Source organism: Poecilia reticulata, chromosome 17, assembly GCF_904066995.2.
Source record: "Poecilia reticulata chromosome 17, P_reticulata-male-v2, whole genome shotgun sequence".
NCBI classification, from domain to species: domain Eukaryota; kingdom Metazoa; phylum Chordata; class Actinopteri; order Cyprinodontiformes; family Poeciliidae; genus Poecilia; species Poecilia reticulata.
In genome coordinates this window covers 29,876,731-29,904,183 of record NC_088846.1, presented here as the reverse complement: position 1 = coordinate 29,904,183, position 27,453 = coordinate 29,876,731, and the positions used below count along the sequence as shown (strand labels likewise).

Below are 27,453 nucleotides of genomic sequence, written 5' to 3'. Positions count from 1 at the left end.
GGTGTTCATCTCCATCAAGAATGATCTCTGGGTTTCTTTTGTTTTAAATCCTGCTCTGTTTTATTATTAGCCTTACTGTTATGTGCTTGTCGTTTTGTTCTTTTTTCCTGCCTATACTGGAATGTTCTTTGTACCTTAACAAGTTAATTGCGTACCGTTTGTCATTAATAAAGAAAAAGCTTTAATGTAATGTAATCAGCTGGAGCAGCAGGGGGCAGCAGTGAGCCGGAGCCATCAGCTCGCAGGTTCCACCAGGTCAGAGTTCATCACAGTTACAAATAAACACAGAGAGCAGCAGAGGTTCGGGTTTATTAATGGGTTCCGTGGTTGGGTTCAAACTGCTTATGCTACAGCTGCGCATGCGTGAACAACACAGTGTGTTCACCCCGGTGCATTATGGGTCGCAAGAGCTGCAGAAGATGTCTGGATGGACATGATGATGATGATGATGGTTATCATCATCATCATCATCATCACTCAGTGACCCGGTTAGAACTCTAAAGTTCCGGTTCTATTCCTGTTGTTCAGGAGCAGAAACTGTTAGAACCACAGGTTCACCAAGCGGATCCGTCATGGTACCAGAACCTGGTCCTGGTTCCTGGTGGACTTCCACCGTCTGGGTCCAGAACCACCAGGAGGTTCTGAGCAGTGTGGGCCGGGCCTGGTGTCCTCCAGGCGGCCGGCAGCGCGGGTCCTCTCTGCCTCTGGGCCGGGGATCCGCTCCGTTCACCGGTCGGCCTGGCCCCGTCCGGTCCGCGGGCCCCCGTGTCTGTGCGCTCCTTGGCACATAATCTGGCCTGGGACCAGAACCGAACCAGACAGAGTTTGAAGCTGTGCTATTCCAGCAGCGGGGCTGGCTGCAGCTCTGTCCGCGGCTCTGGTTTCATCCTCCGCCTTTGTCTCATGTTTTCCCCCGGAGGTCCTCCCCCTGCGGCGCGGGGCGGAGTTTCATACCGAGCTAGACGCTCCTTTTGTCGGATTCGTTTCGAACTGACTCCCCGGGGTTTACGGGCAAAAAACAGGCTCTAAGAAAGGCTCAGAACCAGCCGAACCGGCACGGTTCTGTTCGGGAACCATCCGGAAATCCAGCAGAATCATCAGGTAAGCGAAGGTTTCGTATTTTAAACGAATTTCTCGGTTTTTCTGCTCGGTTGTCCCCGAGTCCCCGGAACATTCATGGCGGCTTCGCAGTGAGGCTTTCTGGGGGACCGAGGTCGAGCCTTCCCGCTGCGACCCAAAAGCAGCTCCTGGTTCCGGTAATCGGGTCGGTTCGGCCGGGGGAACCGCAGATGGTGTGTTTCCAGAACCTTTCAACGGCATTCCAGGTCATTTCAGACCGTTTCTGCGGTTTTCTGCTGCAGGAGGATTATCGGCTCCACATGTCGGAACCAGCAGTTCTGCGGAGATTAAACCACAGAAACGGTTTAATCTCGCAGTTTGGCCGCTTTTCCTCCTAATTTAGACAGACTCCCGTGCGCCTTCCAGCGAAGGCTACGTGCTGACTCCTGCCGGAGGAGAGACGCCATTACCGGGGCAGCTGCAGCCAGGCGGCCCGCTCAGTCCGCGGGGCCCCGGGCAGGCTCCCGAAGGGCGGCCCCTGCTGGCCCCCAGAGCTCGGTGGAGACCCGGACCCGTCAGCACAGCAGGTCAAAGGTCAACAGAAAACCCCACATGGTTTCTCCCAAACAGAACCAGAGCCGGTTCGGTTCAGAGCGACACGGAGCGGAGCGTCCAGCTGCTGCTGTATCAGCCAGACCGCTGCTGCTCGGTCCTGCCCCCTGCCGGCCAGCCGGGGAGGAGGCAGCACAGCCTCCTGCAGGAGTCCTGACCCGACCCAAAGGGAGGTTCCGACCCAAAGGGAGGTTCCGACAGGTTCCGACCCAAAGGGAGGCTCTGGAGGGTTCTTTGGTGAAACTCTGCTCATCTAAATTTGTCATTATTATTTTTTCTGAAAGATTTTGTTTGGTGAACTAAAACAACATTTAAATCATCATTCTGGCAGAAAAACAACCTGAAGGACAGGTGTGTGTGTCTCAGATGGACAGGTGTGTGTGTATGTCTCAGATGAAGGACAGGTGTGTGTGTGTCTCAGATGGACAGGTGTGTGTGTGTGTGTGTGTCTCAGACCAAGGACAGGTGTGTGTGTGTGTGTGTGTGTGTCTCAGACGAAGGACAGGTGTGTGTGTGTGTGTGTGTCTCAGACGAAGGACAGGTGTGTGTGTCTCTCATATGAAGGACAGGTGTGTGTGTCTCAGATGAAGGACAGGTGTGTGTGTGTGTGTGTGTGTGTGTGTGTGTGTGTGTGTGTGTGTGTCTCAGACGAAGGACAGGTGTGTGTGTGTGTGTGTGTCTCAGATGAAGGACAGGTGTGTGTGTCTCAGATGAAGGACAGGTGTGTGTGTGTGTGTATGTCTCAGATGAAGGACAGGTGTGTGTGTGTCTCAGATGGACAGGTGTGTGTGTGTGTGTGTGTCTCAGACCAAGGACAGGTGTGTGTGTGTGTGTGTGTGTGTCTCAGACGAAGGACAGGTGTGTGTGTGTGTGTGTGTCTCAGACGAAGGACAGGTGTGTGTGTCTCTCATATGAAGGACAGGTGTGTGTGTCTCAGATGAAGGACAGGTGTGTGTGTGTGTGTGTGTGTGTGTGTGTGTGTGTGTGTGTGTGTGTGTCTCAGACGAAGGACAGGTGTGTGTGTGTGTGTGTGTCTCAGATGAAGGACAGGTGTGTGTGTCTCAGATGAAGGACAGGTGTGTGTGTGTCTCTCAGATGAAGGACAGGTGTGTGTGTGTGTGTGTCTCTCAGATGAAGGACAGGTGTGTGTCTCTCAGATGAAGGACAGGTGTGTGTGTGTGTGTGTCTCTCAGATGAAGGACAGGTGTGTGTGTCTCAGATGAAGGACAGGTGTGTGTATGTCTCAGACGAAGGACAGGTGTGTGTGTGTCTCAGATGAAGGACAGGTGTGTGTATGTCTCAGACGAAGGACAGGTGTGTGTGTGTCTCAGATGAAGGACAGGTGTGTGTGTCTCTCAGACGAAGGACAGGTGTGTGTGTGTCTCAGATGAAGGACAGGTGTGTGTGTCTCTCAGACGAAGGACAGGTGTGTGTGTCTCTCAGACGAAGGACAGGTGTGTGTGTGTCTCTCAGATGAAGGACAGGTGTGTGTGTGTCTCTCAGACGAAGGACAGGTGTGTGTGTGTGTGTGTCTCAGATGAAGGACAGGTGTGTGTGTCTCAGATGAAGGACAGGTGTGTGTGTCTCTCAGATGAAGGACAGGTGTGTGTGTCTCTCAGATGAAGGACAGGTGTGTGTGTGTCTCTCAGACGAAGGACAGGTGTGTGTGTGTGTGTGTCTCTCAGATGAAGGACAGGTGTGTGTGTCTCAGATGAAGGACAGGTGTGTGTGTGTGTGTGTCTCAGATGAAGGACAGGTGTGTGTATGTCTCAGACGAAGGACAGGTGTGTGTGTGTCTCAGATGAAGGACAGGTGTGTGTGTCTCTCAGATGAAGGACAGGTGTGTGTATGTCTCAGACGAAGGACAGGTGTGTGTGTGTCTCAGATGAAGGACAGGTGTGTGTGTCTCAGACGAAGGACAGGTGTGTGTGTGTCTCAGATGAAGGACAGGTGTGTGTGTCTCAGATGAAGGACAGGTGTGTGTGTCTCTCAGATGAAGGACAGGTGTGTGTGTCTCTCAGATGAAGGACAGGTGTGTGTGTGTCTCAGATGAAGGACAGGTGTGTGTGTCTCAGACGAAGGACAGGTGTGTGTGTGTCTCTCAGACGAAGGACAGGTGTGTGTGTGTGTCTCAGACGAAGGACAGGTGTGTGTGTCTTTCAGATGAAGGACAGGTGTGTGTCTCAGATGAAGGACAGGTGTGTGTGTGTCTCAGATGAAGGACAGGTGTGTGTGTCTCAGATGAAGGACAGGTGTGTGTGTCTCTCAGATGAAGGACAGGTGTGTGTGTCTCTCAGATGAAGGACAGGTGTGTGTGTGTCTCAGATGAAGGACAGGTGTGTGTGTCTCAGATGAAGGACAGGTGTGTGTGTGTCTCTCAGATGAAGGACAGGTGTGTGTGTCTCTCAGATGAAGGACAGGTGTGTGTGTCTCAGATGAAGGACAGGTGTGTGTATGTCTCAGACGAAGGACAGGTGTGTGTGTGTCTCAGATGAAGGACAGGTGTGTGTGTCTCTCAGACGAAGGACAGGTGTGTGTGTGTCTCAGATGAAGGACAGGTGTGTGTGTCTCTCAGACGAAGGACAGGTGTGTGTGTCTCTCAGACGAAGGACAGGTGTGTGTGTGTCTCTCAGATGAAGGACAGGTGTGTGTGTCTCTCAGATGAAGGACAGGTGTGTGTGTGTCTCTCAGACGAAGGACAGGTGTGTGTGTGTGTGTGTGTCTCTCAGATGAAGGACAGGTGTGTGTGTCTCAGATGAAGGACAGGTGTGTGTGTCTCTCAGATGAAGGACAGGTGTGTGTGTCTCTCAGATGAAGGACAGGTGTGTGTGTGTCTCTCAGACGAAGGACAGGTGTGTGTGTGTGTGTGTCTCTCAGATGAAGGACAGGTGTGTGTGTCTCAGATGAAGGACAGGTGTGTGTGTCTCTCAGATGAAGGACAGGTGTGTGTGTGTGTGTCTCTCAGACGAAGGACAGGTGTGTGTGTGTGTGTGTGTCTCAGATGAAGGACAGGTGTGTGTGTCTCTCAGATGAAGGACAGGTGTGTGTGTCTCTCAGACGAAGGACAGGTGTGTGTGTGTCTCTCAGATGAAGGACAGGTGTGTGTGTCTCTCAGATGAAGGACAGGTGTGTGTGTGTCTCTCAGACGAAGGACAGGTGTGTGTGTGTGTGTGTCTCTCAGATGAAGGACAGGTGTGTGTATGTCTCAGACGAAGGACAGGTGTGTGTGTCTCTCAGATGAAGGACAGGTGTGTGTGTGTCTCTCAGACGAAGGACAGGTGTGTGTGTCTCTCAGACGAAGGACAGGTGTGTGTGTGTCTCAGATGAAGGACAGGTGTGTGTGTCTCTCAGATGAAGGACAGGTGTGTGTGTCTCTCAGATGAAGGACAGGTGTGTGTGTCTCTCAGACGAAGGACAGGTGTGTGTGTGTCTCAGATGAAGGACAGGTGTGTGTGTCTCTCAGATGAAGGACAGGTGTGTGTCTCTCAGATGAAGGACAGGTGTGTGTGTCTCTCAGATGAAGGACAGGTGTGTGTGTCTCTCAGACGAAGGACAGGTGTGTGTGTGTCTCTCAGACGAAGGACAGGTGTGTGTGTCTCTCAGATGAAGGACAGGTGTGTGTGTCTCTCAGACGAAGGACAGGTGTGTGTGTGTGTCTCAGACGAAGGACAGGTGTGTGTGTCTCAGACGAAGGACAGGTGTGTGTGTGTGTCTCTCAGATGAAGGACAGGTGTGTGTGTGTGTCTCATATGAAGGACAGGTGTGTGTGTGTCTCAGATGAAGGACAGGTGTGTGTCTCTCAGATGAAGGACAGGTGTGTGTGTGTGTCTCTCAGACGAAGGACAGGTGTGTGTGTCTCTCATATGAAGGACAGGTGTGTGTGTGTGTCTCAGATGAAGGACAGGTGTGTGTGTGTGTCTCAGATGAAGGACAGGTGTGTGTGTGTGTCTCTCAGATGAAGGACAGGTGTGTGTGTCTCTCAGATGAAGGACAGGTGTGTGTGTGTCTCAGATGAAGGACAGGTGTGTGTGTCTCAGATGAAGGACAGGTGTGTGTGTGTGTCTCAGATGAAGGACAGGTGTGTGTGTGTGTCTCAGATGAAGGACAGGTGTGTGTGTGTGTCTCAGATGAAGGACAGGTGTGTGTGTGTGTCTCAGATGAAGGACAGGTGTGTGTGTGTCTCTCAGATGAAGGACAGGTGTGTGTCTCAGATGAAGGACAGGTGTGTGTCTCAGATGAAGGACAGGTGTGTGTGTGTCTCAGATGAAGGACAGGTGTGTGTGTCTCAGATGAAGGACAGGTGTGTGTGTGTCTCAGATGAAGGACAGGTGTGTGTGTGTCTCAGATGAAGGACAGGTGTGTGTCTCAGATGAAGGACAGGTGTGTGTGTGTCTCAGATGAAGGACAGGTGTGTGTGTCTCAGATGAAGGACAGGTGTGTGTGTGTCTCAGATGAAGGACAGGTGTTTCTCTCAGATGAAGGACAGGTGTGTGTGTGATTGCAGAGCGGCGAGGGGCGGAGCCTCCGTCAGGATGAACGGCAGCAGCAGCGTCTCTGCGGCTCAGAGGATCAAGGCTGAAACAGGTAAGTGTGTGTCGGCCCGGTGGTGGCAGCATCATGCCGCTGACGGCTGTCCGTCCGCAGACGCGTGGAGCCAGGAGGACTGCCTGACGCTGCTGGAGCGGATCCGCGGTCTGCTGCCCGACGCAGACGGCATGAAGTACAAAACCACCGAGTCGCACTTCGACTGGGACAAGGTCGGCTTCGGCCGCTTCACCGGGGACATGTGCCGCCAGAAGTGGCAGAGGGTCTCCTGCGAGGTGCGGCCCGCCGCCAGGGGGCCCGGTGGATCGGGGGGTGGGTTCCGGACCGGGCCTTTCATTCTGGTTCTGTTCTCAGGTCCGGAAGTACCGGACCATGACGGAGCTCATTGTGGACGCTACCGAGTTTGTCAAGAACCCGTACAAAGGCAAGAAGCTGAAGGTGAGTGGTGCAGGTCCAGAACCGAGCTCAACAGCAGAATCGGACCAGTTCTGACCCGGTGTCTCTGTCCAGACCCACCCAGACTTCCCCAAGAAGCCGCTGACTCCCTACTTCCGCTTCTTCATGGAGAAACGAGCCAAATATGCCAAGATCCACCCGGAGATGAGCAACCTGGACCTCACCAAGATCCTGTCCAAGAAGTACAAGGAGCTGCCGGATAAGAAGAAGGTCAAGACTGGAACCAGAACCGGAACCAGAACCAGAACCAGAACCAGCTCACATGGTCCCCATGTCTCTGCTTTGTTTCAGCAAAAGTACATCACAGAGTTCCAGCGGGAGAAGGAGGAGTTTGAGAAGAACATGGCCCGGTTCAGGTGAGTTCCATCCAGTGGTTCCGGTCCAGTGGTTCCGGTCCAGTGGTTCCGGTCCAGTGGTTCCGGGCCCGTCCTCATGCACGCTGTCCCGCAGGGAGGAGCATCCAGACCTGATGGAGGAGCGGAAGAAGTCGGACTTGCCGGAGAAACCCAAGACGCCCCAGCAGCTGTGGTACAACCATGAGAAGAAGGCCTACATGAAGCTGCACCCAGAGGTACTGGCCCAGTTCTGGCACCGGTTCTGCTGCAGCCCGGCACTGTCCACTGACCGGAACCGTGTGTCCTCAGGTGAGTCAGAAGGAGCTGAAGGAGGTGCTGAGGAGGCAGTGGTCCCAGCTGTCCGACAAGCGCAGGCTGAAGTGGATCAGCAAGGCGCTGGAGCTGCAGAAGGACTACGAGGTGAGGTTCTGGTTCTGGTTCTGGTTCTGGCCCCACCCACCGCCTTGGTCCTGACCTGCCAGACTCTGTGTTGCAGGACAGCATGAGGGCGTACCACGAGGCCCACCCAGACTCCAACTCAGAGGAACACGTCCGCTCTGTCCTCACCAAGGCCGAGAGACAGCTGAAGGACAAGTTCGATGGACGGCCCACCAAGCCGCCGCCGTGAGTCCACCAGTATAACCAGTAGGACCACTACGGTAACAATAGGGTCAACCCAGTGCACCCAGTCTGCAGCCTGAACATTAAGGCCCAGATTGTGGTCTAAACCAATCAGAGACAGAGAAAGGCAGGAACCCTGCTCTGATTGGCTGAAATCCAACTGAACATGGACATGTCCTGCAACCAGAGAGCTGGGTAGGGTAGGCTTCTCTATGCTATGCTAGGCTACATTAAGCTAGGCTACATCAAGCTAATCGTCTGGCCTAGCTTAAAGTAGTTAAGTTAGGCTACAGCTTGGCGGCGCCAGTCTGCTCTCTCCTAGATTAAGCTGGACTAAGTAAACCCAGGTGACGCTGCTCTACGCTGGGATAGGCCAGTGGTTCCCAAACCTCCCCCTGGTGCCCCTGCAGAGGCTCCACTCTGTTTGAACGATGTGAGTGACCAGGGGGTGTAGAGATCCTTAGAGACTCCCTATTATTCTCCTCCATCCACATTCATCATTGTTGTGTTTCCTTTTTTTCCCATTCTTCCATACCGCTTCCCGCGCCCCCTGCAATGGTACGGTGCGCCCCACAGTTTGGGAACCTCTGGGCGAGGCTATGCTACACTGGGCTATATTCTATGCAAGGCTAGCTTAGGCTACATTTGTCAGATGTAGCAGTGATGCAGAGGGAATCTGGAAAACCCTGAAACGCTGGAGTGGTGGTGTAACTGGTCCCAGTGACATTTCCCAGTTTGCTCAATTTTAACGTTTCGCGTTATAAAACTTAGCGGGGCGTATTACTAAGTTATGGACGGAGATTAAAGGGAACCACGATTAGTTATAAAAATGTGCCTCATTTGTTAAGCAGATATTTTAGATGTGGAAACAATGCAGTAATAAATACTGTAGGTTATTTAGTTTTTATACATTTTAATGAAATATTTTCACAGGATTTGCCATGTTGTTCACGCTGCAATGCATTCTGGGTAAATGAGTGTCCAACTGCCTGGCTCCTCCAGCCAAACAGTGATCAGTAACTTTATTAAAGGTTTTTGAACTGGACCTCACTGAAACCGATCAGAACATGGAATAACGAGGTGATGAAGAGGAGGAGCCAACAGGAAGAGGAAGAGTTGGCAGCTGCAGCTGCTGCGTTCAGGTTCATCAGGAAACGATGAGACTCACCAGCTCTGGTCACTGAGTGATCGTTGTGTTTCCTTTCTTTCGTGTGGGAAATGATTCGCCTCAGTTTTTATTATTTATTAATATTTTAATCAGTGTGTGATGATCGACCATGACACCAGTATGACCAGCAACTACTGGGGTAAAGGAGGCCGTCCGGTCTGGAGACTCAGGTACGGGATGGACCTGATGATGTCATCAGGTACGGGATGGACCTGATGATGTCATCAGGAGCAGGATGGACCTGATGATGTCATCAGACACAGGATGGACCTGATGATGTCATCAGACACAGGATGGACCTGATGATGTCATCAGGTACGGGATGGACCTGATGATGTCATCAGGTACGGGATGGACCTGATGATGTCATCAGGAGCAGAAATGACCTGATGATGTCATCAGGAGCAGGATGGACCTGATGATGTCATCAGACACAGGATGGACCTGATGATGTCATCAGACACAGGATGGACCTGATGATGTCATCAGGTACGGGATGGACCTGATGATGTCATCAGGTACGGGATGGACCTGATGATGTCATCAGGAGCAGAAATGACCTGATGATGTCATCAGGAGCAGGATGGACCTGATGACGTCATCAGGTCCATCCCGTACCTGATGACATCATCTACCCCTCGGTGAAACTATGGCGCCCTCTGTGGGTGAAGAATATAACAAAAGACGTAAATTGTTGCAGTAATTAATTCTATCGTGTCAAAAATGTGTTGTAGGAAAATTACAACATATTAAGCCGACATGTTCAACTAGTTCTGGATCATTTGATGGCAAATGTGATGCGGCCCAACATTTGGGTCACCTGACCCCCAGTGACCCCTGACCCCTGCAGGAACGGCTACTCCCTGTACTGCGCCGAGCTGATGGTGAACATGAAGGACGTGCCGAGCACCGAGCGCATGGTGCTGTGCAGCAAGCAGTGGAAGATGCTGACCCAGAAGGAGAAGGACATGTTCCAGAAGCGCTGCGAGCAGGTCGGTCCCGACCCAACCCGACCGGTACCGACCCGACTCCCTCCGCCTCTAACACCACTTCCTGTCTGCAGAAAAAGAAGCAGTACGACGTGGACCTGCAGCGCTTCCTGGAGGTGAGGCTCCGCCCCCGGACCGGGCCAGGTTCTGGTGAGCGGGTCAGTTTGGACCAGAACCAGGCTGCAGATAGATTGTCATGGCAACAGGACCACAGTAGTAGCTAGTTGGTCGCTAGTGGAAATGTTCAAGGTCATAAAGTCATTACTACATCTAGCATTGTGTTGCCATGACGATAAGAACAAATGGGATAAATTCGAGGTAGAGGTCAGAGGTCAGATACGTGCAGGTAGCATTCACACAGAGAGGTCAGAGGTCAGTCCAGGCTGTGTCGCTGTGTTGCAGAGCCTTCCTGAGGAGGAGCGGGACCGAGTCCTGACGGAGGAGAAAATGGGCGGAGCCAAGCTGAATGTGGGCGTGGCTCCCAGCCCTCTCAGAGCCAAGTCTCCATCGGTCAAGGTGCCGCCAGAACCAGAACCGGAACCGGAACCAGAGGCCCTGACTGAGCACAGTCTGTCTTGCTGCAGGAACGCAGCCGGGAGGCGGAGCCAGAGGCGTGGCCAGCAGCCGGAGGCGGAGCCACAGCGCCCAGAGAGCGGCGGGACGCCAGGAAGGCAGCGAAGCTTCCAGAGACGCCGAAAACGGCCGAGGAGACGTGGCAGCACAGCGTGACAGGAGATTACCTGGCCAAGTACCGGGTCAGAGGGCGTGGGGGAGGGTGCAGCAGCTCAGCATGACAAGGGATGATCTGACCTCTGTGCCGACCTCTGACCCCTGCAGAGCGACCGCAGGAAGGCGCAGGCGGCGATGGAGGCGGCTTGGCGCTCCATGGAGAAGAAGGAGAAAATTCCCTGGATCAAGAAAGCAGCAGAGGACCAGAAACGTTACGAGGTTCAGTACCCTCCTGACCCCTGACCTCTGCGTCCTGATGGGCTGCTGTGTGTGCTAACTGCTGCGTCCTGCAGAGGGAGCTGTTGGAGATGAGAGCGGCCCCCGGCGGCCAGAGGAAGCCCAAGTTCGATGGGGAGCCGAAGAAGCCTCCAGTGTGAGTTTGGGACCGCCGTCGCAGGTTCTGGTTCTCATCTGGGGCTGGTACTAGAACCGGCCCGGTTCCGGTCACTGTCCAGTCCCCGCTGAGTGCGACCTCTGACCCCAGGAGCGGCTACCAGATGTTCTCGCAGGAGCTGCTGACGAACGGCGAGCTGAACCACTTCAGCCTGAAGGAGCGCATGGTGGAGATCGGCAAGCGCTGGCAGAAGCTCAGCCAGGCGCAGAAGGACAAGTACAAGAAGCAGGTGGAGGAGCAGCAGGTGGAGTACAAGGCCCACCTGGAGGCCTGGGTCAAGGTAAGCCCCGCCCCCAGCCCTCAGGTAGCCCGCCGCCGCCGCTCACTTCTCCTGTCCTCCGCAGGCGCTGTCCCCTCAGGACCGCGCCGTCTACAAGGAGTTCTCCTCCTCGGTGAGTCCGCCGCACCCCACTGCCCCTCCCCTTCCGCCCTGCAGGTCACCTGACCCTCAGCCTATCTCTGATTGGCAGAAACGCCGCAGCAGCTCTTCCAAAGCCACCGTCAGCCCCGTGGCCAAGGTCCGCGTGACGGCAAAGGGGAAGGTGGGCGGAGCCAGGGCCGTGACCCCAGGGGTCGCCGTGGGGAAGAGGGCCATGGCATATCGCGCCAAGGTAGGACCACGCCCCGCAGGCTGGAAACCATCGGTATCTCTGGGCCCTCGGTGCCGTCTGCCAGGCTCTGAACCGCTGTGTTTGTGGGACTCTCAGCAGGACATGTCCGACTCCGATGAGGAGGAGGAGAAGAGCGGTTCCTCAGACTCTGATGAAGACGATGAGACATCAGGAAGTTCAGAAAGCGAGGATGAAGACGAGGTGAGGAGTCTGCTGTAGTTTCATGCTGCTTTGGTTGACACCATGATGGAAGTAGCTGTGAAGCTAAATCCAGCAGGTTTACATTGATGCTAGCGTTGTCCTAGTTCAAGTAAAGAGGAGCTGGACAGCTGTAGCTGTGGGCCCTCTGCTGCTTGTTCAGTTACCATGGGGACCTTTTTAACCGCTTCCTGTTTGTATCCTCAGAACGACGATGAAGAGGATGACGACGACCAATCTTCCTCGGAGGAATCCAGCGAGTTGGACTCGGATTAGCCCCGCCCACTCATTGAAGAGGACAGGCTGTGCAGGCCACGCCTCCTCCTCTGCCAGTCATCTGGGCAGACCAATGAGAGGCAGTGCTGTCGGAAGTGGGCGGAGCCTGTTACAAGCGTATCAGTTTATATTTACTTGGTTTTTATCTGACGGACATTTCAGGATGACAGCTTCCTGTTTGTTCTTCTGGGTGGGCGGGGTTTGTACGTGACGACATGCAGGGGGCGGAGTCAGTGTTGGACCTCCAGTCAGCCGGAGGCCCAGAGAATCTCAATAAATGCACTTTTTCCAAAGCGTCTGGTTTCATCACTGAACGGGTCGGTTCTGGTTGACCCGGTGCGGGGTTCTATGCTTTCACATTGGAAACTGATTAAAAACCGACCCGGACCGGACCGGACCGCCCAGTGGCTTGGGTCACATGACCCGGGGGGAAATAAAGACCCAGACTCGGCTCTTCAGCTTTTATACACATTTCAGCTGATAGAATATAAACAAACTTCTGTCCTTCTCCTGATACACAAATAAATAATCTGACCTTTGACCCCAAGAACCACACCTTCCCCCCAACCTTTGGCACATGCTTTAAAAACTCCCTCATGCATCACGGTTACCATGGTTACATTACTCTAGAAAACAACCCCGCCCACAGAAAGCACCACTCACACCGCCAGCGCACCTGCAGGCTGCTGCACGGCCTGATGGGAGTTTTTGACCAATCAGGGATGTGCTTCTGTGTCCAGGTGGTGACAGGTGAGCGCTGGCCCCGCCCCCTTTCATACACACTCGCACACACACAGACGCAGTCATAGCGGGACGTCCAGCAGCTTCTGGTGCAGGTACTGCTTCACCTCCTCGATGCCGTTCAGCTTCTCCAGCTCGTGGTACGGAAGCTGAGGGGACAAGAGACGAGAGGCGGGTCACAGGACCGGCGGACAGGGGGCGCTCCAGGTCTCGGTCCGTCGTGTTCTGCAGAACCTTTCAGGTGAAACGCCTGCAGGACAGCGGACCTGGACTCCTGATCGGCCCGGTTCTGATTCTGGACGGCTGGACTGACCTGCAGGATGATGTAGCCCAGCAGTCGCAGGTGGCGGTCCCTCATGGCGCGGGACCCGACCAGAACCTCAGAGTTGTGGCAGTAGTGCCACTTGTCGTTCACGGACAGGATGACCCTGCACAGAGAAGGGTCGGGATCAGAGGCTGCGGCCCGGTTCTGCTGCGGTCCACAACCAATTTACAGAACGGGGACTAACCTGCGGATGTGCCGCTGCTCTGGGGGCGGGCCATCTGGGTCCGCCCTGGTGGCGGCAGCCCCCTCAGAGTAGAACCCCGCCATCTGTGCGCCCTGGACCTCCGAGGCGGCGCCGGACCCCTCGTCCTCCAGAATCTTCCCGATGGAGAACTGGAAGAGGGAGTCGGGGCCCCTCGGGGCGGCGGGGGGCGGGGCGGCGCTGTCCGACGGGGGGCTGCTGAGCGTGGAGCTGTCCTGGCTCTCCACTGACGGCTCCTTGGCCAGACCCGTGTAGAACTGCGCCGTGGGAGCGTAGTAGGGGCCGTAGTCCAGGGGCCCGCCATCAGTGACAGCCAGGGGGCCTTCCGGGGGGCGCGGTCTGAAGGCCCTGTCCTCCGTGGCCCCGCCTGCTCCGTTGGCCGCCGGACTGGAGGGGTCGCCGCCGTCCTCCGGCGCCGTAAAGGGAGAGAAGCACTGTAGCTCTGCGGTCACCGCGGCAACGGCCCCCGCAGCTGACTTAGTCGTTACGGTGATGCAGGAGGGATGGACACAGGGTCCAGACCGGATGGGCAGAACCCGACCAGAACCGTCCAACCACAGCACAAAGTCTGCAGGAAAAACAAGGACATGCCGTAATACTGCGCAGTACCAGGGTATCCCAGTGGGGGCGCTGTAGTGCCTAATTAGTCCTGTGGGGGCGCTGTAGTGCCTAATTAGTCCTGTGGGGGCGCTGTAGTACCTAATTAGTCCTGTGGGGGCGCTGTAGTACCTAATTAGTCCTGTGGGGGCGCTGTAGTACCTAATTAGTCCTGTGGGGGCGCTGTAGTACCTATTTAGTCCTGTGGGGGCGCTGTAGTGCCTAATTAGTCCTGTGGGGGCGCTGTAGTACCTAATTAGTCCTGTGGGGGCGCTGTAGTACCTAATTAGTCCTGTGGGGGCGCTGTAGTTCCTAATTAGTCCTGTGGGGGCGCTGTAGTACCTAATTAGTCCTGTGGGGGCGCTGTAGTACCTAGTTGGTCCTGTGGGGGCGCTGTAGTACCTAATTAGTCCTGTGGGGGCGCTGTAGTACCTAATTAGTCCTGTGGGGGCGCTGTAGTACCTAGTTAGTCCTGTGGGGGCGCTGTAGTACCTAATTAGTCCTGTGGGGGCGCTGTAGTACCTAATTAGTCCTGTGGGGGCGCTGTAGTACCTAATTAGTCCTGTGGGGGCGCTGTAGTACCTAATTAGTCCTGTGGGGGCGCTGTAGTACCTAGTTAGTCCTGTCGGGGCGCTGTAGTACCTAATTAGTCCTGCGGGGGCGCTGTAGTGCCTAGTTAGTCCTGTGGGGGCGCTGTAGTACCTAATTAGTCCTGTGGGGGCGCTGTAGTACCTAATTAGTCCTGTGGGGGCGCTGTAGTACCTAATTAGTCCTGTGGGGGCGCTGTAGTACCTAATTAGTCCTGTGGGGGCGCTGTAGTACCTAATTAGTCCTGTGGGGGCGCTGTAGTACCTAGTTAGTCCTGTGGGGGCGCTGTAGTACCTAATTAGTCCTGTGGGGGCGCTGTAGTACCTAGTTAGTCCTGTGGGGGCGCTGTAGTGCCTAATTAGTCCTGTGGGGGCGCTGTAGTACCTAGTTAGTCCTGTGGGGGCGCTGTAGTACCTAGTTAGTCCTGTGGGGGCGCTGTAGTACCTAGTTAGTCCTGTGGGGGCGCTGTAGTACCTAATTAGTCCTGTGGGGGCGCTGTAGTACCTAATTAGTCCTGTGGGGGCGCTGTAGTACCTAATTAGTCCTGTGGGGGCGCTGTAGTACCTAATTAGTCCTGTGGGGGCGCTGTAGTACCTAATTAGTCCTGTGGGGGCGCTGTAGTACCTAATTAGTCCTGTGGGGGCGCTGTAGTGCCTAATTAGTCCTGTGGGGGCGCTGTAGTACCTAGTTAGTCCTGTGGGGGCGCTGTAGTGCCTAGTTAGTCCTGTGGGGGCGCTGTAGTACCTAGTTAGTCCTGTGGGGGCGCTGTAGTGCCTAATTAGTCCTGTGGGGGCGCTGTAGTGCCTAGTTAGTCCTGTGGGGGCGCTGTAGTACCTAATTAGTCCTGTGGGGGCGCTGTAGTGCCTAGTTAGTCCTGTGGGGGCGCTGTAGTGCCTAGTTAGTCCTGGTGTAGTACTGCATGGCCATGTGGGTCGGGGTGCAGTACCTGTGTAGTATCCAGGGGGCAGCACCTCGTCCTGTTTGTAGCTGTGTTCTCCCAGCAGTTGGCGCAGAGCTTCAGCCACCAGACCTTTATAGCTGGAAAACCCAACAGAACCAGTCAGACCCAAAAGAACCAGCGAGTTCCTCTAACTGCTTACACATCTCCTATGTATTCAAAAGCTTCTGTTAGTACCAGCTCAAGAACCCTCAGAACCCAATCTGGGCCCAAAAGCAGAACCGGCCTGTTGCTGGTTGTGGAGGAAATGTGTGACTCCTGCCATGCACCCTAAAAGCTCAGCTCTGATTGGGCCACCTTGCATGCTGAGACCAAGGTCTTGGTTGTGGACCCTCTGAAAAGGCCTGGTCCTGATCCAGGTGTACGCAGGTCTCACCTGTACTTCCGGTTGACCTCGTCCGCTGTGAGGGCATGGTCAAACATCAGCACCTTGTGTGCGTCCTGCAGGCGAGGGCCGACGTAGTCCCGGTACTCCAACTCTACCGCCGCGTCCAGAAGAGACAGGTACCTTCTGACAATCAGCGCATATGGACTATCTGAGGGCAGAGGATACTGGTTACACTGGGGGAGCATCGTTCTACCACAGCGTTCAGCCAGTTCAGACCGTCCACACTGGTTCCACTAAGGTTTAACGGACTTTTACTGGCTGTCTTTCTGGTCCCATGAATCCAGGGTCTCACTGTTTGCTCACTTGTGACATTGCTGATGAAGGCAGAGGAAAAGACTCTGTGCAGCACGGTTCCAGGGAAGTGGCCAAGCTGGAACAGGGACATGAGGATGTTGACGGTGGCGAGCGGCGAGCAAAGCGCCTTGAGCTCCACCGCCTCTTCCAGCCGGGAGAAGAACTGCTGCTCGGCGGACGGCCGGTAACTCATCCTGCTGAATGGGAACACTAGCTTCTGGATTACCTGATGAGACAGACGTGGGTCAGCGCGCCCGCTTTTCCCAAGCCAACAGCGAGGCAGAGGCATCCTCACCTTGCTATCCAGGTACTCGGCCTTCCTGATCAGAAAGTCGGCAATGGTGTCGAGAAGCCGGGTCTCCCTGAGCCGATGGCGGGCGATGTACTTGGCGATGAGGGCCATGGTGTATGGCGTGATGCTGTCCACCTTCTTGGGCAGCTCCTCTGCAGGAGACAGTCACAGCAAGGTTAGATCAGGACAGATGGACACATGGACAGGTGGACGTTCTCAGGGAGCCGACCTGCCAGGCTGTTGATGAACTTCTCCTGTCGGTTCTGGTAGAACAGGTGAGAGCTGAAGATCAGCTCCAGACTCTTGTTACTGGCCTCTCGAGCACAGGCTGCCAGCATCTCATCCAACAGCGCCATCTCCTGGTCGCGGACGCCACTGACGCTGGCCAGCGTGTGCTTCACAAGTCGCAGGATCTTCCTGAGGACACGAATCAGCCGTTCAGAGGTCCACTGACCGGGCATCAGCCGCAGACCTGACTCACCTGTTGGTGACTAGCTGCTCTGGATTCGGGGGCGTGTTGATAGCGGCGGCGCCCCCTGCAGCCGGCTCTGCCATCTGCAGCGAGCGCCACTTGAGTCGGTAGTAAGAGAGCAGCAGGAACAGCGTTTGCGGGTGGCGCTCTCGCTCCAGGTTCTTCTCCAGGCCGGCGAGGCAGGCCTCGGTCAGCGGGTGCTGGCTGCCCGGGTGCAGCCGCATGCTGGAGCTGAACACCATGGACACGTCCTTCTGGTTGAACTGGTTCAGTCTGGACTGGGATTCCGCCTCCAGGACCACCACCACCTTGGAGTCACTAGGCAGACCTGGAGGCACCAAGGTTCGGTGAGGTCAGAGTCAGGGGGCGGATCCTGTGAGCTGTGTGAAGGCCTTACCGAGCGAGGCGACAGCATACAGGCAGTTGACGATGCTGAAGTTGTCGAACTTGGCGCAGTCGTTGACGATGGCACTGCAGAGGGTCTGGAAATCCGGCTGGTCCAGGATCTGCCGCCTGTCCGCCTCCGACGCATCGCCATCCGCGCCGTCCCCAGCGACCCGCGGCGATGGCGCGGCCTGCAGCAGCTGGCCGATCTTCTGCAGGGCGACGGGATAGTGGTTGTGAGAGATCTTGGCGGGGTTCTGTGTGACCCAGCGCAGAACCTCGTCGGGCTGCCGTGAGCGTTCGATCAGACGCTTCATGGTGAAAAACGTGTCATAGCTCATCTTCTCATGGATGAAGTTCCACGTCTTCTTCTTGCCGCCACCACCGGCCATTGCTCCTCCCCCGTAGGAGTGGACCGGCACATGGTGCTGGTAATGTGGAGGCAGAGGGGGTGGAGCCAGATGGTGGGGGTGGTAGTGATGGTGGAAGTGAGGTCCTCGGTGGGCGTCTGGACGGCCCTGGTAGAGAGGGTAAGTCGGGGGAGGCGGCGGGTGAAGATGGTGGGGGAGGTGAGGTTGAGGACCCTCCAGCACCGCCAGCCCCGCCCTCCTGCCTTGTTTAAGCCCGCCTCCGCCTCCCCCTCCCCCCCCCGCAGTGCTGTAGAGGCGGGTGGCGTACATGGCGACGGACTGAGCGGCGTGTCGAGGAGGGAGGAGGTGAGCTCGACTCAGGAAGCGCCACCCAGTGGACCAACACAGCATAGTCCAGCAGCCAGACCACCTGGAGGCTCCGGCTCAGCTCTCCTGCAACATCCCATAATATTCACACTGTTACACACAACCCAGCAGGTTCTGCTCCCATTCACTGTCCCAGAGGACCAGAACCGGACTAATTGGGCCCTATGCTAGCTCAATTAGTTCCGGTAATTAGAAGCTCGTTGCAAGTCAACGAGCCCAACAGGAGGTGCCATAGGAGGCCCCTGGACCTCAGCTTTGTTAACTGGACTTGGGCTGGTTCTAGTCGGTTCTGATGCTGGTTAACAGGACATCTTGGTAACATGCCAATTAATTTCCTCATACATGATCTGAGAAAGTCTCTAAATGTGCAGCCGGTGGCTCCAGGTCCAGGTGGGGACGCAGCTTTGACCCACTGGGGCCGCAGCTGCTGAGGCCCCGACAGCACAGGGCCCCAAGAGAGCAGGACAGAAAACACAACAATGAAGAAGGTGAACTGAGTGCTGTTACACATGAAAAGTTATTTCCATATTGTTTTATAATGGTTGATCTCTTCCTGTTGATGGCTGTCACCTGGCAACCTTCATTTCTGTACATTTATAGTGTTTTAGCTGATGTTACTTTCACACAGGTAAAATAATATGGCACACTTAGTAGCTCTGCATTTTAAAATCCAAATCGATGTTTTAGTTTGTTACTCTTAAAATCAGAAGCAATAATAAAGATGCTAATGATTGTAGCTGAGGAATGAGCGATTATCTGACATACTGGCCCAGATAAAAATCTGACTGGGGACCAAAAAAGGTTTGGACCGGATGATAAATGAGGTTGTTGGATCAGAACCCGCAGAGATGCTGATTTTAATGGGTTTTAGTTCACATGGCTGGGTTTGGGTCACACGGACCAGTTCTGGTACCAAACAAACAGCTGACAATATGTGTTACAATAAGACCTGGTCAGGGGAAACTGACCCTTGACCCGTCACCCTGAACCTCATTATGACATCATTCAGGTCCAACCAGTCCGGTTGACGGCTCACCTGACCAGACCGAGTCAACTGCTGTCAGCTGCACTTCCAACATGTCTGCCCCTTTTCTCCTTCAGCGACTCCAACCTGGACATATTGTAACTCACAATCCTCCAGATCATATGAGGAGAAGCACCAACCACTTTAAAGGCAACCGGTCCAAACAGTGTTTATCTCCTCAGGGCTCAACGCCCCAGCTAACTATCGTCTAATTCTATCTGTATGCTAACCGAGAGCTAACGGGCTGTACTGCCGCAGACAGCAGCTTCCTTTGGGTTCAAGCATCTCCAGACGCCCCGTTTACATCACATTTAACAGTAACAAATAACCACAATATCATATATGACCGAGTCTCATTAGAGACAAACTCTGCAGCTAGTAGCGGCTGTATGCCGCAGACCCAGGCTACATGCTAATCTAATCAGGCTACATGCTAAGCTAATCAGGCTACATGCTAAGCTAATCAGGCTACATGCTAAGCTAAGCTTCCTCTAGGCTCCAGTAGCTCCGGCAGGTACAGCTGTCCTTCCCCCTCTCTGTCACAGGATCAACGGGCTGCTCTCCGAGATTTTGACCCGGGTCAGAAGCTGACAGTGGCGGATTCGTTACCTCATAGCTCAGTACCGCCGGTCGCTCCACTATGTGAACAACAAGAAGCCGCTGACGGTCCAAGTTCAGCGGGAAAACAGTGATCAGTCTGCCCGTTCATTCCTCCACACAGTCCGCAGACTCCATCACGGTGTCCCCGGCCCGCACCGACTAAAGGGGCCACAGCGCCACCCTGCGGCGGGAAACCAGGGGATTTACTTTTGGTTCGCGGTGAAATCACACTTGTATGAGGGACGTATAGTTATCAAAAGCGGAGGGAATATCACGGCTCACTTATCCTGCGATCTCCTTGCATTTAGACAACCAAACTATAAAATCTGTTGAACAAATGTTATTCAGTTTCTTATGGAAAGATCGTACACATTACTTAGAGAATCAGTGGGAATTCTCATGAAAAAGGAGGATTTTCTAGATTTCACTCTAAATAATACATTCAAAGTAAATTGGTTAAAGTAGTATCTAAAAAATTCATCCTCCGTTTGGAATACTTTCCCAAATTACATTTTCTCCTGTGTGGGGGTCTTAATTTCCTCCTCCTCTGTAATTATAATGTAGAGAAAATACCAGAAAAACTTGCTGCATTTCACCAACAAGCACTTCTTCATTGGTATTTATATGTAAGCATCATTTTTCTCCCCATAAATTCTTCATCTGGAATAACCAATATATCCTTCACACAGTGGTGCAGTGGGTACAGCTGTTGCCTTGCAGCAAGAAGGTTCTGGGTTCGATTCCCGGTCTTTCTGCATGGAGTCTCCATGTTCTCCCTGTGCATGGTGGGTTTTCTCCAGGTACTCCAGTTTCCTCCCACAGTCCAGAAACATGACTGTCAGGTTAATTGGCCTCTCCAGATTGTCCCTAGGTGAGAGTGTGTGTGTGCATGGTTGTGTGTCTCTGTGTTGCCCTGCGACAGACTGGCGACCTGTCCAGGTGACCTGTCCAGGCGACCTGTCCGTGACCCCGCCTCTCGCCCGGAACGTTAGCTGGAGAGGCAGCAGCTCCTCCTGACCCCACTGAGGGACAAGGTGTTAGAAAATGGATGGATGGATGAACCTTCACAAAAATAAATCTTTATTTTATCCTAAATGGTTCGACAATAAAAATCCTTCTGTGGGTCATTAAACAAAATGGGTGTTTACTCAGTTATAATGAGTTCAAACTCAATATAAACTCACTGTAACTTCTAAAGAGCATGATATTGTGTTTGATGCTGTAACTAATAAAATATGTGAACTCCATCATCCATCCATCCATCCATCCATTTTCTAGGAGGTGCTGCTGCCTCTCCAGCTAATGTTCCGGGCGAGAGGCGGGGTCACCTGGACAGGTCACCAGTCTGTCGCAGGGCAACACAGAGACACACACACACACACACACACACACACACACACACACACACACACACACACACACACACACACACACACACACACACACAGGGAGAGTTTGGAGAGGCCATATGTGAACTCTTTATAAATGATGTTGATGAATATAAAGCCTTGTTGAAGTGAGTAGCGTGTTTGTCTTGTAAGAATAACAGAACTATTCGTTCTACATTATTCCTGAACCTTCATCTGTTTTCTGCTGGAAAGATTCTGTCCCTGATGGGAAAAGGTGGACTCATCACCAGAAACCTTCCATAAATAACAAAATGAAAGATCTCTTGTGAACTGTAATCGCATTTGTCCTACTAATCAATATGATGAAATATATTCAAACAAAAGACCCCGACTAGCATCCAGAAACAATTAGTCATTTATTCTGGAAATGTCTTATCAAGAACATTTTTGGAAAGAGTGTAATATCTTTATAAATTGTTATATTGATGCTAAATATTCCCTGAGGTATGAGCATATTATTTATGGTTTTCATGGTACAAATGCAGGCAAAAGACTGGCAATCAATCTAATTATTATATTTGGCAAATGTCATATTCTAAAATGTACATTTTCATCATCTTCACCTTTTTCACCTTTTTTTTTTTTTACAGTTTTGGTTAAGGAAATCGAACTTTATTTATCCACTATTATGAACAAAAAAGCTGTAAAAGCATATGAATGTTGTAGATCTCTGAATATGTTTAACTTGTCATGTCTGTAATATCTGCTCTCTATTCTGTTTATTTTTCACACCAATGTGTTTACTGTGGAAATCTACACCCCTGGCATACTTCCTGGCATACTTTCCAATAATAAAAAAACTTGAATAAAACAAGAGACAGTAAAGCGGGCTGAGGACAGAAGTGTCCTGAGGAGCCTGTTTCACTGACAGGCAGCTGATGAACTGTTTCCTCAGCGGGGATGAAGCGCACCATGCAGTGGTCTGTGGCCCAGACAGGACATCCGCCTGGTGGATCGAAACTTGGACTCTGACACATTTAGACACATTTTAATCGATGGAGAATGTGGCAGATTTACCTGACGAATATGGCGGCTCCAGTAGCAGCCAGGGCGGAAGAGGGTTTTCCTCCTTCTCCGCTGTTCCCTTTAGGGCCTGCAGGCGGCGCGGTCATCTTTACCAAACTCTAACCGAAGAAGAAGGCGTGGAGGAAACATGTCGGCGCCGCTGGATGATTACGGAACGTTTGTTTTGGACCCGCTCCGTGTTTAGAACCCCGCCCAGCCTCAGCGCCATGGCCCACCGGTACCTACGGCTGCCTGCGGGCTGCGGGAGCCTGGTCCGGCTGCTGCTTCGGCCCTGCGGAGCTCCAGCCAGGACGGTAGGTGGGGGGCGGAACGACAGGCTCACCTTGACCCGCTCCGCTTGGGTTCGGTTCGGTTCGGGAAGCCGCTCAGAGCCCGCACCGAACTCAAAAACATGTGGTAATCTGAGCGGATTGACTGACGTTTTCACCTGTTATAGAGGTGTGACGTAAGCCAGGTATCCTCTGTTTTCGCTCGAATCCTGTGACGTCAGAGCCTGGGTTACTGATGACGACATTGATTACGTATTCATCGTAGAGTGATTCTGAGGGTCAGATGCGCTTTGGTCCGAACCCGCACCGTCCAGAACAGTTCTGTTGATCTAAATGAATGGGTCCGCAACCCATGAATCCGGAACTTGAGTTGTTTAAGCCAACCTGTGGACCCTCCTGCCCTCTCAGGTGTCTCCAGCCGGTTCTGGACGGGTGCGGAGTGGACCCGACCCGCTGAGCGAGCTGCTGGGAGCCTCCAGGATCCTGAGCTCCAAACCGCCCAAAGGTGAGTGGGGACCCGGTTCTGGTTCTGTCCTCACCTGGGCAAACATGGGTCGGAGTTCTAAGAATGGCTCCACGGCCTCTCAGGTGAACTGAATCGTTGAGATGACGTGTTCCCGCTGAGGACGACGGAGGTGGTCACCATGGAAACGAACGTGCGTTCAGACCGTTTTTGTTCTCCTTTCAGGATTTGAGAAATATTTCCCAGAGAGTCAGAACCGGGCCAGAACCTCTGAACCGGAAGCTAAAGGTAAAGAAGACACAGGTGAGTCTGAGCATGCGCAGCTGGAGACAGGTGAATCTGTAGACCGCGGCTCTGTCTGGTGAACAGGGTCTCTGATGGCGCCGTGGTCCTTCAGGTCAGAACCTCCAAAACGGTTCTCTTCCTTCAGAAACAACCTGAGAGTTTTGGTTTAGGGGCGGGGCTTACCACAGGTAAACCAGTGACCCAGGTTAGGACCGGTTCCAGTCCACTTTACATGAATCAGAGCTAAAACCTCCATGATGATGGATGTTCTGACTTCATCCTGACTCTCCGAACCAAGCATGCTCAAAGCCCAGCCGGTTCTGACCCGTTTCAGAGTCCAAACCTGCCCAGAAACCGTCCGGGAAGCCCGGAGGATCCGGGTCCGGAGGAGGGAAACGAGGCGGCCGCAAGGAGGAGAACCACTGGTACAGCCGCCTGCAGAAGGTCAGTCACCTGATCAGGGGACGGCGGGTCCCAGGTGTTACCTGTCCAGGTGTCTCAGCTGCTCCTCTCTCCAGGGCGACGTCCCTTGGGACGATAAGGAGTTCCGCTTGTACTTGCTGACCGGCGTGGCGTTCTGGACCGCCATCACCTACTACTTCTTCCTGCGGGACGGAGGTCGTGAGGTCACCTGGAAGGACTTTGTCAACAACTACCTGTCCAAAGGAGCGGTGAGGAATTCACCTGTGTCCGCCCTGGTTCAGAGTCTGCAGCTCTAACTGGTGATTTCCCTCCAGGTGGAGCGGCTGGAGGTGGTCAACAAGCGCTATGTCAGGGTGGCGTTCTCTCCGGGGAAGACGCCGCTGGACGGGGTGCGTCCCATCGGCCGGCTCGGGCCTCAGGTACCCGTAGCACCACCACTGACTCCTCCCCCTGTGTTTCCACCTGCAGCAGTACGTCTGGTTCAACATTGGCAGCGTGGACACCTTCGAGAGAAACCTGGAGACGGCCCAGAGCGAGCTGGGCATCGAGAGCGAGAACCGCCTGCCGGTGGTGTACTCCACCGAGAGCGACGGGTGAGCCACGACCTTGCCACCTGACCTTCACCCCGACCCCAACCCTGACCCTGCGGTCCTTCCCCACAGGTCGTTCCTGCTCAGCATGCTGCCCACGGCGCTCATCATCGGCTTCCTGCTGTTCATGCTGCGGCGTGGGCCAGCGGGTGGGGGCCGGCCGGGCCGCGGCATGGGGGGTCTGTTCAGCGTCAGCGAGACCACTGCAAAGATCCTGAAGGATGAGATCGACGTCAAGTTCAAAGACGTGGCGGGGTGTGAGGAGGCCAAGCTGGAGATCATGGAGTTTGTCAACTTCCTGAAAAATCCCAAACAGTACCAGGACCTGGGTGCCAAGATACCCAAGGTGAGGCGGGATCAGGGTGAGGTTGGGGTTCCTTCAGGCTGGTGGAGGGTGGGGCCACAGATGGATTGCCCCGGATCAGCGGTTATGTTGTGTGGCAGGGCGCCATCTTGACCGGACCCCCAGGAACCGGGAAGACACTGCTGGCCAAGGCAACAGCAGGCGAGGCCAACGTTCCCTTCATCACAGTGAACGGCTCCGAGTTTCTGGAGATGTTCGTGGGAGTGGGCCCCGCCAGGGTAGGGTGCCGCCGGGGAAGTGGGTTGGAGAGCGGTTCCTCTGAGGTTCCTCTGACGTTCCACTCCATGCAGGTTCGGGATCTGTTTGTCATGGCCCGGAAGAACGCGCCCTGCATCCTCTTCATCGATGAGATCGACGCCGTGGGCCGGAAGCGTGGCCGCGGCAACTTTGGAGGCCAGAGCGAGCAGGAGAACACGCTGAACCAGCTACTGGTGGAGATGGACGGTGGGTCCCGCTTCCGCAGAACCACAGGTCCACCGGGCCGTGCCTCACTGTCCACTCTGTGCCCCAGGCTTCAACACCGCCACCAATGTGGTGGTTCTGGCCGGAACCAACCGACCCGACATCCTGGACCCGGCCCTGCTGCGGCCTGGGCGCTTCGACAGGCAGATCTACATCGGTGAGCGGGAGACTGGGCAGTTAATTATCAGCCAGGTGAGCTGGTGACAAAGCTCTCTTTCCTTTCAGGTCCTCCTGACATCAAAGGACGGGCGTCCATTTTTAAGGTCCACCTGCGTCCTCTGAAGCTCAGCACAGACCTGGACAAAGATGCTCTGGCCAAGAAGATGGCTGCCCTCACGCCTGGATTTTCAGGTAGATGGGAGTGACCAGTCAGGTGACGGGTGTGTCTGAGCCTCAGGTCATTTGTGTGGATTGTCTTTACTGCTGCCTGGCAGGCGCCGACATCGCCAACGTGTGCAACGAGGCGGCACTGATTGCCGCACGCCACCTATCCGATACCATCAATCAGAAGCACTTCGAGCAGGCCATCGAGAGGGTGATCGGAGGTGAGACCCGAACAGAACCAGCGCAGCGTCAGGTTTTGGTTCCGGTTCTGTAAACTTTCTGTCTCCTGGAGGTCTGGAGAAGAAGACCCAGGTTCTGCAGCCGGAGGAGAAGAAGACGGTGGCGTACCATGAGGCTGGTCACGCCGTGGCTGGCTGGTTCCTAGAGCACGCCGACCCGCTGCTGAAGGTCCGCCAGGTTCTGTCTGGATCTGTCTGGATCTGCTGGCATGGCCGGGTTCTAATGCTTTGCTGCCTGTGCAGGTGTCAATCATCCCCAGGGGTCGGGGGCTGGGCTATGCCCAGTACCTCCCCAGGGAGCAGTACCTGTACACCAAGGAGCAGCTGCAGGACCGCATGTGCATGACGCTGGGGGGCCGCGTTGCAGAGGAGATTTTCTTCGGCCGGGTCACCACTGGGGCCCAGGATGACCTCAGGAAGGTCACCCAGAGTGCCTACGCACAGGTGAATTGCTCGACCTGGCAGAGACTCCTAACTCCTCTGGGTCCGGTCCGTCTGACTCGCTGCTGTCCTCCCGCAGATCGTCCAGTTCGGGATGAACCCCAAGGTGGGCCAGGTGTCCTTCGACCTGCCGCGGCAGGGCGAGATGGTTTTGGAGAAGCCGTACAGCGAGGCCACGGCCCGCCTCATCGACTCTGAGGTCCGGACCCTGATTGGCGAGGCGTACCGCAGAACCCAGCTGCTGCTGACCGACAAGAAGGCCGAAGTGGACAAGGTACCGCCATGGTCCGTCACCCGTGGAATCCCAGCAAGGCAGGCTGGTTCTGGTTCCTCTGGGCTCAGTGGAGTGGGAGGCTGTGGTTCCGGTTCTGGTTGTGACTGTGGTTCCTGTGCTGTCCTGCAGGTGGCGCAGCGGCTCCTGCAGCGGGAGGTTCTGTCCAAAGAGGACATGGAGGAGCTTCTGGGTCGGCGGCCGTTTGCAGAGCGCTCGACATACGAGGAGCTGGTGGAAGGGACGGGTGGCGAGGACGAGGACACGGCGCTGCCGGACGGCCTGAGGGACTGGAACCAGGACCGGAACCAGGACCGGAACCAGGAGAGCCCAGAGGAGCAGGTGGCCCGCCAGATCTCTGGAGGCATGCCCTTCTAGAACCTCCATGAACTGTTCTGTTGGGTTCTGATCTGTTCCACAGGTTCCGAACATTCTCACCTGAGCTGTTCTTCATCAGAACACTACTGATGCTCCACAGAACCCACACAGCTTCACATGAACCAGAACCAGGTTCATTCTGCTCATCCAGAACATATCAGAACCAAACAGAACCTCTCCATGTGTATCTGTGTAGAACCCAGACTCGGTTTTTTCCTCAGAACCTCAGCAGATATTCTCCAGCTGTGAGGAAAATGTTCCACCAGAACATCTGGCACCGTTCTGATGGGGAAACCATTGGTCCAGAGTTCTACTGGGTCCAGCATCCGGTCCCACAGCGGGATTTCCAACTTGGGCCCTCCAGAACCACGGTTCTGCAGCCTCTAGACGCTTCTCTGCTCCAACAGACCAGAACCAGACAGCCGGGTTCAGAGGTCCGGTTCAGGTCTGGAACTGGAAACTTCTAGAAGCTACAGACCAAGGTTCTTTTAGGTTCTGTATGGTTTTGTAAGGTTCTGCAAAGGACGTTCTCCTGCTGGTGTTCCACAGCCTGCCGCAGAACCTTTGACTGGAAACTGCTGTTGATTCTGTTCTGATCCGGACCGATCCGGGTCACAGCCGCAGAAGCAACAGACGTCTGGACGGTTTGGTTCTGGTAAACTCCTGGAGTGGTTCCAGCTCATAACTAAAGTGGATCAGAACCAGTTCTGATCGGGTCTGGGTTCTAAAAGGATGAGTTCTCAGCCTGCTGTGTGTAAACATGTAAAATGATGTGTTATAATAAAGGTGTATATGTTGGTTCTGGTTCTGATGGCTCGGTTCCACATCTCTGATTAAACAAATAACGGAAAACATCAGAACACAAGCTAACAGATGAACGTTCTTGGTTCCAGAACGTTCTTTGAGCTCCAGCT

The 27,453-nt window shown here is 54.3% G+C and overlaps 3 protein-coding genes and 1 long non-coding RNA gene across 13 annotated transcripts; 2 read left to right on the top strand and 2 right to left on the bottom strand.

Moving 5' to 3' along the window:
- The first annotated feature begins 701 nt into the window (after positions 1–701).
- On the top strand, positions 702–12,286 carry ubtfl (upstream binding transcription factor, like). Of its 8 annotated transcripts, none has more exons than XM_081597790.1 (20): positions 713–1,101; positions 6,176–6,255; positions 6,316–6,491; positions 6,571–6,654; positions 6,727–6,882; positions 6,964–7,028; positions 7,123–7,243; positions 7,317–7,427; positions 7,504–7,631; positions 9,647–9,788; positions 9,860–9,901; positions 10,188–10,301; positions 10,355–10,540; positions 10,623–10,733; positions 10,808–10,887; positions 10,999–11,188; positions 11,253–11,300; positions 11,379–11,519; positions 11,616–11,720; positions 11,925–12,286. In XM_081597790.1, exons 2-20 carry the CDS (start codon positions 6,204–6,206, stop codon positions 11,991–11,993), a joined length of 2,121 nt encoding a protein of 706 aa, XP_081453916.1. In that variant the 5' UTR covers positions 713–1,101; positions 6,176–6,203; the 3' UTR covers positions 11,994–12,286. The 8 variants fall into 8 exon arrangements, with proteins under 8 accessions (XP_081453914.1, XP_081453916.1, XP_081453917.1 ...); XM_081597791.1 differs by lacking the exon at positions 713–1,101 and adding an exon at positions 1,826–2,022; XM_081597788.1 differs by having other exon boundaries at positions 702–1,101; positions 6,176–6,491.
- LOC145547878 (uncharacterized) lies at positions 7,529–8,313 on the bottom strand. The gene is made up of 2 exons (XR_014084132.1): positions 8,263–8,313; positions 7,529–7,863 (listed from the first exon to the last, which is right to left on the bottom strand). It is a non-coding gene; the product is annotated as an uncharacterized LOC145547878 (long non-coding RNA).
- Positions 12,287–12,440: 154 nt separating the features above from the next.
- fastk (Fas-activated serine/threonine kinase) lies at positions 12,441–19,777 on the bottom strand. 2 transcript variants are annotated; one of them, XM_008402680.3, is made up of 11 exons: positions 19,605–19,777; positions 17,248–18,037; positions 16,860–17,178; positions 16,608–16,795; positions 16,382–16,530; positions 16,042–16,312; positions 15,781–15,940; positions 15,393–15,484; positions 13,244–13,829; positions 13,048–13,162; positions 12,441–12,883 (listed from the first exon to the last, which is right to left on the bottom strand). In XM_008402680.3, exons 2-11 carry the CDS (start codon positions 17,993–17,995, stop codon positions 12,797–12,799), a joined length of 2,715 nt encoding a protein of 904 aa, XP_008400902.2. In that variant the 5' UTR covers positions 17,996–18,037; positions 19,605–19,777; the 3' UTR covers positions 12,441–12,796. The 2 variants fall into 2 exon arrangements, with proteins under 2 accessions (XP_008400902.2, XP_008400903.2); XM_008402681.3 differs by having other exon boundaries at positions 16,096–16,312.
- A 2,222-nt stretch (positions 19,778–21,999) lies between these two features.
- afg3l2 (AFG3-like AAA ATPase 2) lies at positions 22,000–27,337 on the top strand. 2 transcript variants are annotated; one of them, XM_008402683.3, is made up of 17 exons: positions 22,000–22,323; positions 22,708–22,804; positions 22,988–23,065; positions 23,382–23,491; positions 23,566–23,718; positions 23,785–23,859; positions 23,939–24,063; positions 24,133–24,406; positions 24,505–24,642; positions 24,715–24,868; positions 24,936–25,043; positions 25,112–25,237; positions 25,321–25,431; positions 25,503–25,618; positions 25,693–25,893; positions 25,970–26,164; positions 26,294–27,337. In XM_008402683.3, the coding sequence occupies exons 1-17, from the start codon at positions 22,000–22,002 to the stop codon at positions 26,537–26,539; spliced, it is 2,631 nt and encodes an 876-aa protein (XP_008400905.2). In that variant the 3' UTR covers positions 26,540–27,337. The 2 variants fall into 2 exon arrangements, with proteins under 2 accessions (XP_008400905.2, XP_081454196.1); XM_081598070.1 differs by having other exon boundaries at positions 22,115–22,323; positions 25,970–26,202.
- Positions 27,338–27,453: the final 116 nt, after the last annotated feature.